Source organism: Talaromyces proteolyticus (assembly GCF_021365285.1).
Source record: "Talaromyces proteolyticus strain PMI_201 chromosome Unknown BGW36scaffold_4, whole genome shotgun sequence".
Taxonomy (NCBI): Eukaryota; Fungi; Ascomycota; class Eurotiomycetes; order Eurotiales; family Trichocomaceae; genus Talaromyces; species Talaromyces proteolyticus.
The window spans coordinates 1,728,726-1,743,139 of NW_025764280.1; the positions used below are offsets into that span (position 1 = coordinate 1,728,726).

The 14,414-nt window shown below is 43.3% G+C and overlaps 5 protein-coding genes across 5 annotated transcripts; 2 read left to right on the forward strand and 3 right to left on the reverse strand.

Annotated features, from left to right (window-relative positions):
- Positions 1-104: 104 nt before the first annotated feature.
- Positions 105-1,653, forward strand: BGW36DRAFT_338512 (nucleoside phosphorylase domain-containing protein; the record flags this gene model as incomplete). The annotated part of the gene is made up of 2 exons (XM_046213013.1): positions 105-1,143; positions 1,199-1,653. The coding sequence occupies 2 exons, from the start codon at positions 105-107 to the stop codon at positions 1,567-1,569; spliced, it is 1,410 nt and encodes a 469-aa protein (XP_046074414.1). The 3' UTR covers positions 1,570-1,653.
- A 185-nt stretch (positions 1,654-1,838) lies between these two features.
- On the reverse strand, positions 1,839-4,079 carry BGW36DRAFT_357360 (vacuolar sorting protein; the record flags this gene model as incomplete). The annotated part of the gene is made up of 1 exon (XM_046213865.1): positions 1,839-4,079. The coding sequence occupies one exon, from the start codon at positions 4,077-4,079 to the stop codon at positions 1,839-1,841; it is 2,241 nt and encodes a 746-aa protein (XP_046074415.1).
- Positions 4,080-4,860: 781 nt separating this feature from the next.
- BGW36DRAFT_134665 (uncharacterized protein) lies at positions 4,861-6,591 on the reverse strand. The gene is made up of 2 exons (XM_046209385.1): positions 5,698-6,591; positions 4,861-5,646 (listed from the first exon to the last, which is right to left on the reverse strand). The coding sequence occupies exons 1-2, from the start codon at positions 6,497-6,499 to the stop codon at positions 5,096-5,098; spliced, it is 1,353 nt and encodes a 450-aa protein (XP_046074416.1). The 5' UTR covers positions 6,500-6,591; the 3' UTR covers positions 4,861-5,095.
- An 839-nt stretch (positions 6,592-7,430) lies between these two features.
- On the forward strand, positions 7,431-9,898 carry BGW36DRAFT_425525 (uncharacterized protein; the record flags this gene model as incomplete). The annotated part of the gene is made up of 9 exons (XM_046220127.1): positions 7,431-8,162; positions 8,222-8,266; positions 8,361-8,427; positions 8,487-8,754; positions 8,820-8,925; positions 8,997-9,088; positions 9,164-9,377; positions 9,444-9,591; positions 9,660-9,898. 9 exons carry the CDS (start codon positions 7,431-7,433, stop codon positions 9,896-9,898), a joined length of 1,911 nt encoding a protein of 636 aa, XP_046074417.1.
- A 99-nt stretch (positions 9,899-9,997) lies between these two features.
- Positions 9,998-12,720, reverse strand: BGW36DRAFT_447513 (uncharacterized protein; the record flags this gene model as incomplete). Its single annotated transcript, XM_046221723.1, has 4 exons — positions 9,998-11,548; positions 11,643-12,135; positions 12,189-12,314; positions 12,392-12,720. 4 exons carry the CDS (start codon positions 12,718-12,720, stop codon positions 10,097-10,099), a joined length of 2,400 nt encoding a protein of 799 aa, XP_046074418.1. The 3' UTR covers positions 9,998-10,096.
- Positions 12,721-14,414: the final 1,694 nt, after the last annotated feature.

Genomic DNA, 14,414 nt, shown 5'->3' on the forward strand with positions numbered 1-14,414 from the left:
CTGTATAAGATAGCCCAAGCCATTTCACCCGCGTGGCATACGAGGCTTTTTTTTGGTGCCTGATGACTGGAATTTCCGAACCTCCACCGAGCTGTCAACTCAGAATGCGGCCCAGTAGCCGTGACGAATTCGAAATAGCAATCATTTGTTCCCTCCCTCTCGAGGCGGACGCTGTTGAAACGCTATTCGACGAATCCTACGATAAATTCGGCCGGATATATGGCAAACAACGCGGGGATACGAATGCTTATACAACTGGAAGAATTGACCAGCATAATGTTGTCCTGTGCCATATGCCTGGGAGGGGAAAACGAAGTGCAGCGAGTGTAGCTACTAGTCTAAGAGTTAGCTATACTAGCATCAAACTTGCATTAGTCGTGGGTATCTGTGGCGGAGTTCCATGTCCGCCTAATAATAGGTCTCACATTTTTCTCGGTGATATTATCATTAGTGAAGGAATCATTGAATACGATTTCGGAAGGCAATACCCAGATACATTCCAGCAAAAAACTGGCCATCCCGAGACTCTAGGCAGGCCGAACCAAGAGATTAGATCTCTCCTAAGTGGTTTGAAGGCTACAAAGACAATCAGTGAATTTCAGAACCGGATCTCACAGTGTCTCCAGGACTTGCAGGCTAAGTCAGAAAGGAAATGGAGGTACCCAGGCATTCAGCATGATATACTCTATGAGGCGTCCTATTGTCACAAGCATTATCAACAAGGCAAAAATACTCCGAAGTGCATTTGTTTCGACCGGGACTCCCTCTACGATATATCTTGTGACGAAGCACAGAAAAAAGACTGTAGGAGCCTTGGGTGCGAAAGACAGAGAATCCTCCGACGTCGAGGACCCGATGTTCGAGACCCTATTAACCCTAATTTCCACATTGGGACCATCGCATCTGCTGACACAGTAATGAAGTCCGGATTGCATCGTGATAGACTAGCATCCAAAGACGGCATTATTGGCTTTGAAATGGAAGGTGCTGGAATCTGGGATAGTGTACCAGCCGTCATTATCAAAGGCGTGGGCGATTATGCGGACAGCCACAAGTCTAAAACCTGGCAAAATTATGCTGCTGCAACAGCCAGTGCTTGCGCCAAGGCCTTCTTAGAATATTGGGTACCTACTAAAAGAGACTGTTAGTGAGACAAGCCCTAAATGAATGTGGATGATGTGTACCAACTAGGATTTAGTCCCCACAGATTATGATGCTTACACGCAATTCCCCGGCGGTCCCGCATCATTTCCCGACACTCATCATGATTTGTCTTTTATACAGCAAATGGAAGGTGATGACAGTGTTAATATGGAACAGATTTACTCAAGTTTCAGCCAGGAAACAGTCATGATGCTTAGGCGTTCTTCACCCCTGCAATACGCGAGTGATAATACTTATTATTCAAGTCCAGCTTCCTCTCACGATCTAATCGAATATGCTTCCACTCTCTACTCGCCTGACTCACCGCAACGCAATAGTAGTGACGGTTTGAGGTCTCCCATACGCCAAATGCCGAGGGATATACGTCGCAAATACTATCGACCACAAAGAGTTATTCCAGATTAGGTTTATTTATTTTTATTTCCGATCTTAGAAATTGTATTTAGAAAATTATATATAAAATAGTAGAATGAACAAGGTGCGCGAATCAATTTGGTCTACACATGGATGAATATTAACTCGTTAATATTCTCTCTACAGAAATTATTTCGTCTTTGGGCTCTTGAAAATGTGACATATAGTATCAATTGGTTTTCAACATAACACCCTCAACTTCTTCATTCTCGTGGCCATCTGATTGAAATATGAGATGCCTTTAGGAAGTCGAGGCGGATTCAAGTGACAGAAGTGATAGATGGAGATATAAGAAGCTGACTCCCTCTTCCATTGTCAGTCGATTTTCCACTTTGAATTCGCTGCCAATCATCTCCATCATCTATTTTGCTTGCTGAGGCAGGACGGCTTTCCACGTCACCCGTAGGTGTCGACGAATAAGATAAGGCGGTAGGGACTGGGTCTTTAGACTTTAAGGATGCACCAGTCAAGCGAAATTGAATTAAACTGGCCTCTGAGACAGGTTGTTGTGATGCTAGAGCATTATATCGGGCATGCTTTTTGCACTCCCACAGCCCTGCTTCGAGAACCCGGAGCTTTTCCTCTTCCTCTTGACGAGCATCTCGTACTGCATCTGTCTCCTGGCATAGTTCTTGCAACTGTTCCAAAGACAAATCACTTACTATAGAAGGACTAAACAATTCCGGGAGATCCTTTAACAAGCAATTTTCCACAGCTAAAGATGCGACATTATCAATGAAGACATTTAGAGCAATACCGTAGTATGCAGTCATACAGTCCAGGATTTGAGAACAGGCATCGTAGTCCAGCGTCTCCGATTGGCGTTCCTTGCCTGTAGGCATTCCCTTCTCTCTACTCTGTAGCTCTCGCAAATTAGCAATGAATTGGCGGTTCAAAGTAGCGGGATGCCCCGTCTTAAAAGGTTCTAGGAGCTCCGTAACTTTTTCATTTACTAATCGGAGCTTTCTTTCCAGGGCTGGGTAGAAGAGGCCACGCGAGAGTCTATGTGCCATATCAGGCTCAGTGATGGCGTCCAGCAGGTCATCGAGAAAAGTCTCCATTATTTCGCACACCTCACGAACATAATCTCGAGCAATCCTGCCCCATGACCTAGAGTTCTGCTTGAACGCATGGTCGATGACAGCAGGATTAAAATTGCCCTGCAGTTCACGTCCTCGATATTGCTGCAAGTAGCCTTGAATTTTCATCATGTAGTCAGCGCGATGGATTTGCTGAGGAGACGTTTGCGTGATTTCAGTCTTTCCATCCACAATTTCGTAGGTATGGCCTCGCTCATACATCTTATTAGCGAATTCTTCGGACATGTTGAAAATTATGGCTCGGAGTCGACGAGTAGAGTCTTCTCGGTCATCAGAAAAGAAATCGTGCGTGTAATAGCCGTGAATAGCATCTCTACACAATACTTGGAACTTAACACTCAGTTCAGTCAAGAAATTCATCTGGTCCTTAGGCGAATTTCGCGGGTTCCCGAACTTTTCGAGACGGCTGTGGCAACGTCGTATCTCTAACTGCACTCTCCGGGTGACTTTAGGTAATTCCAATTTTATGCGGTTAAGCAATATCTCTCTTAGTCGGTACTGCAACGATTTTACCCCAACGGTCTGCTTTGATAAGGAGTCCCATTTTCCTCGGTTGAAAAACGTTGACTCGACTACACGTCGGTTGAAACTTTCGTCTTTTCTTTCTATGGCATTAGCATTTCGTAGAACATGCCAACCATGTAGAAAAACGACGTCTCTGTTACGGGCTAGCTCGATGTAGGTTGCCTCTCTGTCCGAGCCAGTTTCCAAAGTGTCTGGTTTTGTAATGATTCCCAGAGTCCGGGAGCCGGTTGGATCATATTCTTTAGCCAGACGAATAACGATTTGATTCTCTTTGTAATTTTGTGCCGAGACTATTGCCAGGATAATACACTCCGGTTGAGCCATGTACTCCTCGACTAGGGCTTTAATACCCAATACATCATCGTAAGTTTGGCCTCGGTTTTGTGTATGGATAAGGCCTGGTAGATCGATTAGGGTGAGATAAGGCATATCAGGGCCAGAGAGGCGCAGTGTGAGGATGTAATCGCAGGCCCTACTCTCCTTTTTGTCTTGGCCAATCACTTTACTGGCTTCTTCAATCAGTTTGGGGACATCTGACAACGAGGCACTCCTCTCTCCCCCAATCCTTTTCCCGGATTTTGGAAGTTTTGTATTAGTAGCCGAAGGTCGAGGCCGAAGTTCGGCTACCGCAGCTGGGGTAGCCGCTCGTCGGAGAATAATCTCTGTTGAGAATTGAGTGCAGTAATGCTCGCTCTTTGGGAATTCGACTCCGGAGAGCGCATGCAGAACAGAGCTTTTTCCCGACGATTGGTCACCACATACTATAAGCTGGGGCAGAGAGATGTAGTGATCGACGCCTTTGGCTCGCAGCTCGTCGATTGTATTGAGCAAGCTCAGTTGCGTATTACTTTGCAGTAGATTGACTTCATTCATCATGGCGGTAGTGAGATGAGAGGATCCGAAGATAAAACTTTTGATAGTTCCGAAATTAGTAATCGAAGGCGTTCACGGTGCGGTCTTTTAGGTCAACTATTGTTGCCTCATAAATACTTTTGTGCCCTTACTCTGATGAGCAACTGTAACCATTTCAAAGCCTGGGCACCACTCAAGAACTAATAATCATCCCTCGTGAGATAGAAATTTTTTTAGATAAGGCTCTGTGACTCAGCCATGTGAGGCTCTCATCAGCCAAAATTGAGCCCAACTACAGCCACCATTGTAGACGAGGCTGAGCTCGCCTTGAGATAGGATTGGCCAACGGTATGACACGCCCAGCCAGTAAAACTGCCATACTGGCAGCCTGTCTTCCGCCACTCTCTATGTTGTGTTCTACTTCATACTTTTATTCCTACCTATATATTATTTTATTTGTTTATTTCTTACTCTTTTTTCTTTCTTTAGAACGTAGGAAATATGCGCATACATACCTATGTGATGCAGGAACGATATGACAGGCCAAATGTACGACTCTATCCTATGCGGTGTACTCGGTGTCGCCGCCGTCGAACTCGTTACCCCTACAACTCTTCGTTGTCATATCACATCATCAGTCAGAGCAAAACTGGTTTATTCCTATCACGTAACTCTGACATTTCAATCTGTGGCAATTACCAGGATATGAAGCTTGTTCTCCTTTCTCCGCTACCCTAAACTAAACACCGATTGCACAGCGCAAATGAGCTGGATTGATAATAAGAAAGCATGCACCACTTACGGTATAACTCTTCGGATCAAAAGCGAGCATAATCAAATTAAGCAACTACAGGGATACGAATCACTCACAGGCTAATTTTCAAATCCAAGTCAATAGTGCAACGAAACAGAACAAGAAATCATAACGCCCAGAATAATGACAATGCTTGCTTGATACTAGGTGGACAGTCCATCTGTATTGGGCTTCCACTAAAAGGTCGCTGAGTCGACAAAGCTTGTAGATATCCAAACATGAAACTCTATTCAAAAATTACAGTAGCTTTATCACTGATTAATTCTTGTCCCCAGTGCTCCACTATTCTATCATTGTAGTCGGACTTCTGAACGAATGAAGTTGTCAGGTCCCTGATTTTGTCAACGCCGGAGAAAGAAGTCTCCTGGACCCTGTGCGAAACGATAGACCCATGTACACAAAGCTTTATGTGGCTCAGTGCTTTATTGTCAGGCCTAATCATTTGCATATGATCATTTGATACTTTCATCAAATCGGGCTGATAGAGGTCGCTCGGTTTGTAATGAATCATTTCATATCGAGTGCCGGAAGGAGGAAAGCACATAGCTCGGAGATAGATAGCATCTTTGAAAAGATTTATCAGATGATCTTGAAGCTTCTGATCGCGATTGGATCTTTTCAATAGAGTTATATCTATAAAAGGTTCAAATAGCTCCATAAACTCATCTCGCAATCTCTCGGCGTGGGCAAGAACAAAGAGCTGCTTGAATCGGTCGCTTCTTTCAAACATACGCCGAAGCACTACCCGGTGAAACTTCACGGCGAAGTCACCACTCGCTAAAAAGATATATTTAGATTCCATTCTGGGCAGCCCTGTTGCTCACTTACCTGCATCCTGCAAAGTGTCCTGGTATTCCTTCAAAATCAAACCCTCGAAGTGGAGTTGAGTCCACATCTCCTTGGAATAGAAAATCTGATCACGCATAAATTTGAATAATATGGCTTGGAATGACGGTGAAGTATTATTTTCGAGCATTTCCTCGTTTGCAATGCTTTCCGAAATAAGGTACCTAGTATATTCCTGTAATTCTTGGTGAGATTTGTTACGAAAAGCCCTGCGAAGCAAGTCGGCAGCAAAAAACGCAAAGGTTCCGATTTTATCCATGAATTTTGTTATAGAAGTTTTCATATCCATGTCTGCATTGGCTTCAGAAATTCTGGATAAGTGTCCATTAACTTTTATAGCTCGGCTCAATTCGAGTTTGAGATTTTGTATTTCTTTATGCTGGGAGGATATCCTGTGCAAAAGGTTGTCATCGACAGGTATACCAGGCATTTGCCGCAGTTTTGCAGATTCGGATTCCTTTGCCGTGGCGTAGAAATCTAGTTTTGCATTTTGCTTCGAGTTCTGCTGCTCCAAAATATGGATTTTTCTCTCCAGGGCACTAACTTTTTCGGTTTCCCAAATGGTAAACCGATTTACTTGGTGCTCCATCAGTCGATACTTTTGACCTGAATTCATATCTGGGGAAGAGAGTGTTTTTTTGGTTGCCAATGAATCAGGAAAAATAGATGCTAAAGTCTCACGGACCTTGGTACCGTCTGAGTGAAGGTTCGGCGTTTCGCTTTTGTGTTTAAGAAAAGAGCCTGTATTAACGAAGACCATATCGTCTTCGTCAGGCTCTGACATACTCTGGCTCAACTCTGTGAGAGGACTACTAGACGATAGTTCGTCGTAAGGATAGCTTTTTTCTAGTAAATCAGAAGTAAGGCTTGTAACCTATTACAGTGCAGTCAGAAATCAAGAGTAGAGTCAAGAAATACTTTAACCTGTGAGCAGCTCTTACATTATCAAGATTTGTCTTGCTGAGAGTTTGAGTCTTCTGTACTTCGCCCAAGGTACTTTGTAGGTTTCTTTTGCCATTTTCGTTCAGTCTAACAGAGCTTATAACCTCCGTTTCAGGTGAAGCCCGCATAGACTTGTTGGAGCGACGCTTTGTATTCATTATGTTTGTCGGGTCAATAACCGCCGAACAAAATTGAGGTGGGATATGCTCTTTATCAGAGTCTATAGACACCCAACCTTTCCACCGGCCATGGCTTGAAGAACTCCCGCTTGATAAGTATGTTGGCTTAGGTTCAGGGAGAGCCTTTTCCCCCATGTTAGAATCTAACGAAATCAATGTTTTGGTTTTATTGCGCCCTTTTTCGCTTCTTGGGAGACAGTTGATAATGCGAATGCGCAGAAATCCAAAGAAAATAGTTGAAATTGAAATTTGTTGCGTTCGTGCAGGTGGGTATAGGACCCAAAAGGAAATAAAAATGCGGCGCAGACTGAATTTCAGCCTGATCTGAGCATTTTCGGTTTCATGCACGAACTAGTACAGAATTATAGCCCCCACTGAAAAAACGCCTTGTAGCATGGTCTTCCAGCCTTGTTGTGAAAAGGGGAAAGGGTTTTCCTGTGTCGCTACTTAAGTAGTGATAAACAGAGACAAAATGTCCACGTTTCCTACCCGACTATCAGCAACTCAAACATAGCGATGATGCGAAGAACTAATCCTTCCCGAAGAGTCAGACAGAAGCGGCACCATGACTTTTCTAATGCTGACACTGATTCAATGACTAGCCTACAGGCAGATGACGATAGTGCTACTACTATAGGTGGAGAGTCACCAACGGCATCCCATGAGGAACGGCCCTACAAATTCTTAGTCGCACTCGATTTTGGAACAGCGAATACTTCAGTATCTTACCTCAAATTTGACCCAAAAAACCCTCCCACGAGACTCCACAGCAGCGATATCAAATCCATTAGATCATGGCCTAACTCGCCATCGAAGACGAACCATACAAACGCAAGATCCGCAAACGTTCCAAGCGAAAGTTGGTATTTGAATGGAGAATATCTTTGGGGATATTCCGTGAGGCGGAGAATTCAAAAACCTCAACCTTCGGACACAATTACTGAGTCGAAAAACGTGATCAAGTTTTCGAAACTGCTCCTCCAAGACGGCGGCAGATCTTTTCCGTGGTTGATCGAATTATTACACCGCATCAACAAAACTCCCCACGAAGTCATTAAAGACTATCTTATCCAGATATTCATGCATACCAAAAATGAGTTGAAGAAGCATGAAGATTTCAAAGACTCTTCTGCTGCCGTGGACCTTGTAATATGCATTCCGGCTGGCTGGTCATCGAAGGCACAGATAGATATGCAAATCATTATGCAAGAGGTCGCCAAAGAAGTAGACTTTGGGTACCGAGATTTTGAACCCTTTATAATCCATGAGCCCGACGCTGCTGCTGCTCACCTACTAGAAGCCCTTGAAGGCTATGTTACACTTGAGGTGATTTTCCTTTAGCTTCAGTCTCTTTTAAAAAAATTACTGATTACAAGGCATTACAGCAAGGCGAGACGTTCATCATATGCGATGCCGGAGGGGGAACTGTGGTACGTTGATGGCTCATACGTTAATTTCTCGTTTTCATTTTACTTTCTTTTTGTTTCCCTTTCTGTTCACAGAAGTCTTCTGACTGATGCCTAGGACGCTACTACGTATCGTGTCAAGGAAGTCAACCCATATCGATTCAAAGAAGTAATTCATCCCGCGGGTAAGACTACATTCCGCGGTACTTACCTGAAATATTTGCTCATTTCGTGATCTCCACAGGTCTTAACTGTGGATCTAGCTACATCAATGACAGACTTGCTCCAAAAATAAAGCAAAGGTTACAAGGAGAAACGTACCTTGAAGAGATTATGCCCATTGATTTTTTCGTGCAAGAGGCTGTTTCTTTTGACTTTGAATATCAAATCAAGTATGAATTCACTTATGAAGAGTACTTAGGCCAGACTCCACAAGAACACTCTATTCGGATTTTCGGTCTTCGAGAAGACGAGCAAAAGAATTTTGGCACAAGTATACTTAACCTTGAATGGTCTGAAAATCTACTATCATTGCCATCGAGCATCATATACATACAACTGGCTAACAGTTTTTCAGTGAAGAAATTGCTGAGTGCTTCAAAGACAGTATAGAGGATACGGTTAGCTTGCTCAAACAACAGGTTGAAGGCGTTGAAGCCATTCGGGGCTATTCAGGCGTTCAGGTATACAACCATGTTTACACTCAGTCTTCTTTCAAATTGATGTTTATATGACTGATATATGATATGGAAAGAAAATTCTTCTTGTTGGTGGATTTTCCCAGTCCCCAGCTTTACGACGCAAGATTGAGGAAGAATTTGCAGCAAGTGTCGTTTATACAGATTTGTCAGTGCTTCTAAAGAAAAGTTCTACATAATTTTGGGCGGTGTTAGAATGCTAATATGAGTATTCTTTATACAGAGATATGTCCTCAATTGTCTCCCATGGTGCAGTTTTCCGTGCATTGAACAAAAAAAACGGCCCGGAAAGAAAGATAGCAGCCAGCATTGGAGTACTAACGGAAGAGCTGTTTGATTCTAATAATCCGGGGCATTGGACGATACCCGAGGGCACACATAGCCATCTCGATGGAGAACATTGGGCACGAGATCTTATTGATTGGCACATAAAAAAGGTATTAGCCTACTTTATTCCAGAGGCTTCATTCCTTTGTTTGTTCTCGGAAGACTGACATGAGAAGCACGCCGTGTTGAAAGCCAAGCAATCGTCGAAGAGGGTTCTCTTCCAACGATTTGAAGAAGGAGAGGAATGGGAAATAAGACAAAGACTATATTTGTCTGATCAAAGAGTTAAGGACTCCTATTACTGCCATAGTGCCGCGAATCAAAGTAAGAAAATGATGCTACCAGAAGGGCAATAGAACAAGAATGTTCAAACTAACTGGTCGTCCTTCAAGGCGCTATTGTTGCCGGTGTTCTTAAGGCGGATTTGTCTGAGTTAAAAAATACTGGTCAAATTCAGAAGATAGAGGCAGTCGCGGCAAACTCAGGTCCCTATTACGAATTCCACTACGAACTCGAACTAGAAGTTGATGGACGCAACCTCACGGTTAGACTAATTTATCCACCTGGCGGATATTGTTACGATGAGACGAGAATATGCATTGCAGCTTACTTCAAAGCGGGAACCGAATAATGAAGCATGGGTGATAAATGTTCGTGGACGTATGTATTCAGTGTCTTTTTATTCTAGAAAGTCCAACCATTCTCAGCTCATAGAAATGAAGTCGAACCGTAAACTTTCATGGATGCATAACATGACAGTTTATTTGCGTAAATAGCCCGTATCGACCCTCAACATAGAGAGAGTCGATTCGAAATGAAAATACCATGATCAGGTATTGGCCATTTTGGTATCCTGTTCATCAACTCCGTCGTTTGACTCTTCGTCCGATGATATTAAGATTGGTGAAGGTACTGATGATGCTGACGTTTTCATCCCTTCTAAGAACTCCAACCATTTTTCAATGGATTCATGGTTTTTATTAGCATCCCAGTATTCACCGGCGTCAGTCGACTGATTGATATAATTAAAACCATCCTCGAGTCGCGGCCCTAAATCAGACGGCACCGAGGTATAATAACGTCCTTGATGACAGGCACATTGGACCAGTTCTAGGATTTGTTCAATCTCGCAAACGTTATCAATATAAAGGCACCGTTTTGGAATATCGCCATTTTTATGTAATCCGTCGATCATAATACACCCTCTGACGTGAAACATAAGAGGCTTCATATCGGGCCATATTTGAATACCTCCGAAGTTGTTGGCACTTTGTTTAGTTTGAATTTGAGAAAATCGCAAATACTGGTCAACAGGCTGTCTCCGCCCTATTTTATGCCTTTCATATGTAGCTGTCACCATCTCATGAACATTAGGCGAGTTGTCCAAGACGAACCCAAAATAACCCGCTTTACCCCTGCTTACAAGAAGTTCATTTTCAATCTTGCCTTCACGTCGATATGTTGCACTTGATAAACACATCATGAAGACGGCTGCTGTGAGATTCTGGCTGACTGATTGTTCCTTAAACCGCCGGATGTATTTCACCAGTGCGTTTCTTAATACATTTGACTTTATAGGCCTCTTCCTCATGCCAGCGGGAGTTGATGATGGAACTCTGGCAACTTTACTTGCCATTATCTTCAGGGCTGCCTCGGCTACTGCAAGACACGTAATTTGACGTACTGGCTGCCATTTCGGTCCCATGAACATGAGTATTGTGATGTGGGTATAAAAGATCTCCTGCTCGTCGAAATTTTCATCAGACTGCCTGAGGGCTTCTCCTGTCCAACAATTTTCAAGATGTCTTAGTGTAGCTGCATCTAGTCTCCAGGAACTCTGCGTATATCGCAGAATTTCGTAAATTGCTTCTCGAGATGCTTCTACCGATGTATACGAAAGAAGGAAATCTTCTATATCATTCGCCGTTATATGTAGCGCTAGAAACCTCGTTTCAATAATGGATTTATCTCGTACCGCTCCAAGGGGATCAATGATGCTCAAATAGTCTAGATCAGAAGTGGTGTCGTCGAATGAATTATCCGCGGAAAAACTTCCAACTTCGGAGAAAGCATTCAACCACCCTGAGACAGATCTTTCGCGCATTGAAAAAATATCCGGGTCAGTAGTCGCAATAGCATCAGTGGCGAGAATACCGAGCTCGTTTTGTATTGATGACCGGTATATGTCACGAGCCCAGTCAAAAATGTAGTCCACAATCAAGAGGAGCTGGATTGCTCCATCCTTTCCTCGAATATCTCCACTCCATAAATCAATGACACACTATATCCGCGAATTCATTACATTAGCAAATTGTGAACTATGGAAGAGACAAAACAACGGAGAAACATTTTTGAACACTACATTTTTTACTTACCCATTTTATATCACCATTTTCTCTTTTCACAAAGCAACTTGATACCTTCCAGCGCTCGCCATACGAAGCAAAAAACCAAAGAAGAGGCCCTGTTTTCCAGCATGATTCTGAGCCTGTTGCTTCTTTAAGGTCGTGCTGCAGTTTCAAAATTCGTCGTATGCAAAATGCAGTTTGCATTTCAACTGCGGCCGTGTCTCCTTGCTTGCTCGACTTGGCCTCTAAAATGAGAAAGGGAAAGAGAAGTGGTTCACGTTCCTCTGCAAAGGGGCTCATTTCGATCATATCTCGTAGTCGTCTGGATGGGTCTCTTACAGCAGCTGAATTCATCAATAAGCTGAACTTTTCTGTCTTTCTCAGTCCGTATACCCGATCTGGCAACTCTGACTCTTGCTCATTTTTTTTCGGTTTCTTTATTTTCAATGGTGGATCGTGCTTGATGGCCGCTTCAGCCCTGTCCGAGAAAATCATATTTATACCAGACTCATAGCCATTCCTAAAATCAATGAGACGCCCCTTCCTTCGATATACTGATTTGTTTCATCTTACAGTTGATCAGGGCATTCACAGGCCTTTCTTCTCTCACGTCGTTGTTCTAACGAGTCTGCAAATGGCTCCAGACTGTTCAAAGCGGCTCTAATTTCTGATTCCCAGAGCCTAGAAGTGCATTCAGGACTATTAATGAAGGCAGTCAGCTTGCATTAAATGTGGCCTGATTGAGTTTTTGAAATTACTATCGAATTCTCACTTACCAGGTAACTTCGACACTGAACCGGTGGAATACCTCCGGTTCGATATTGCTTCTCCAGCTTCTTTCATTCGGTCCAGCGTCATAATACTTATCTGATAGCCCTACAAGCCTTTCCGCTCGTCGTGTGGTTTGTGCCCTCCATGGCTTTTCGATCGAGTCAACGGTAATGCTTTCCCTATAAGTTCCGTGTTTTTGATCGCCCAGTTTCTGGACATCTTCGAATAGTCTTCTGTGGGTTTCCGGCCACCGAGAAGGATCAACTGGTCCATCAAAACAGATTCCGTACTCCTTAGCAAGTTCGTGACGACTGACAAATTCCGCAGCCAGCATGGTCTCGTAGGTTATGTAGCGTTTTCTTCATCAAGCTTCAAGTCGGACTACATGTCGAAGGGATACTTGACAAGTACTCGGGACTCAAATCTCACAATCTGCGCCGCAGTTTTTCCTCGTTGTGGAATACATCACACTAGACCAGCGACGAATCACAGTGTACTACATCCCTGTACTTTCATGGCGTCCAGACAAGGCGCACTGCGCTAAACTGATACTAATCACTAAATCAGATGCCACTAATGCATAACACATGATAACCAGAACCAGCTGTCGGAGTTGACTAATTATTTCTCGTCTTGGGCCGGTTAGTGAATTACGCAAGGGTGTGGGCTCTTAAACACCCCCCTCGGAAGCGTGACTAGGTAGTACTGTAAAATATTAATCTATGTAAATTCAGCATATGCCTTCTTCTCTATGCCGACTTGAAACTGCAATCAAATTATAATTAAGCTCTTCTGTATATTTTGACATTGTAAGATTGGAAAAAGCTTACTCTTGTTGACATGTCAAATACTCGGACGGAGGTAGGCTAGCGATTCGGGGGGCCTGGAAAGGGCCCCAGCCACCCCTGGAGCCGTTCTCACTGCAGTATAACCGTTATTTATATTCTGATATCGAAATTTCACAATTCTTCACGTATATTTTACCACGAGTCAACTATTCAATACCATTCCCAGAATTTATACCCGATTTTATCCCAAATTCTTAATTATTTACTTGTAAGTCTGCCTGAAGACACTCGGTTACGTGTAGAGCAAATACTTCTGTGCTTTTATGTCAAATTTTCTCCTCCTCCTTTTTCGCCCTCTGATGAACTCAGTCAAATCATCAAACCATGCATATTATTAAGGCATTTACATACGTTTACCCCAAATCATTAAATCCCCTATTTCCTACATGTATCTTATCCACCTCATACATATACAAAGGCAGAAGTGATATAGGATAAAAAAGGGATAGGCTACATCAGATATATATAGGCCTCGGCACTTATTTCCGGACAATCAGAGTAGGTCTGGAACTAAGGCTGGACGTAGATGCCTAATAGTAATAGCATGACACTGGGATTATTGGTTGAGTAGAGACTTAAATTGGAAGAGGAAATTGATGCAAAAACACGTTACACACCGAGGCATTTGATGACTACACGTGGGTGAGTGCCTCAGGAATGAATATATTCATATGCATGTAAATGTATACACCTTAGCATATACAAACCCAGGATCCTATGTGCAAATGCTTTCGTGCCATATGACATGTGCCAAGTATCTTTACTATTCAATAGTTACATATGTAGCATAAGAGAGATCAGGAGTCGACACTTTCCGGATCAGTGCATGAGGCTTGCTGCCCTATCCCTCACCGCCGCCTCTCCCTTCTTCGCCCGGTCAGTCGATGTCAGGGCAACTATTTAAAAGCAGAAATCGACTACTCTACGCGATGTAGGGTGGCAAGCTGGCGTCCCTGGGATCGTGGCCTCCCACGGGAGAACGAGCAGGAGGATATTGCTGTAGAGCAAACATTAAATGCTGATGGCACCCGAGGACGTGACTGCGTAGTCAACAGAGCAAGACCATGATCACTATTTTTGATATTTAGTCGTTTACTATCATGTATCTAGCTTATCGTGTTTTATACTCTTAAGGAAATAGTATACTACTATTACTCTTCAACAATCCTTGCAGCCTATC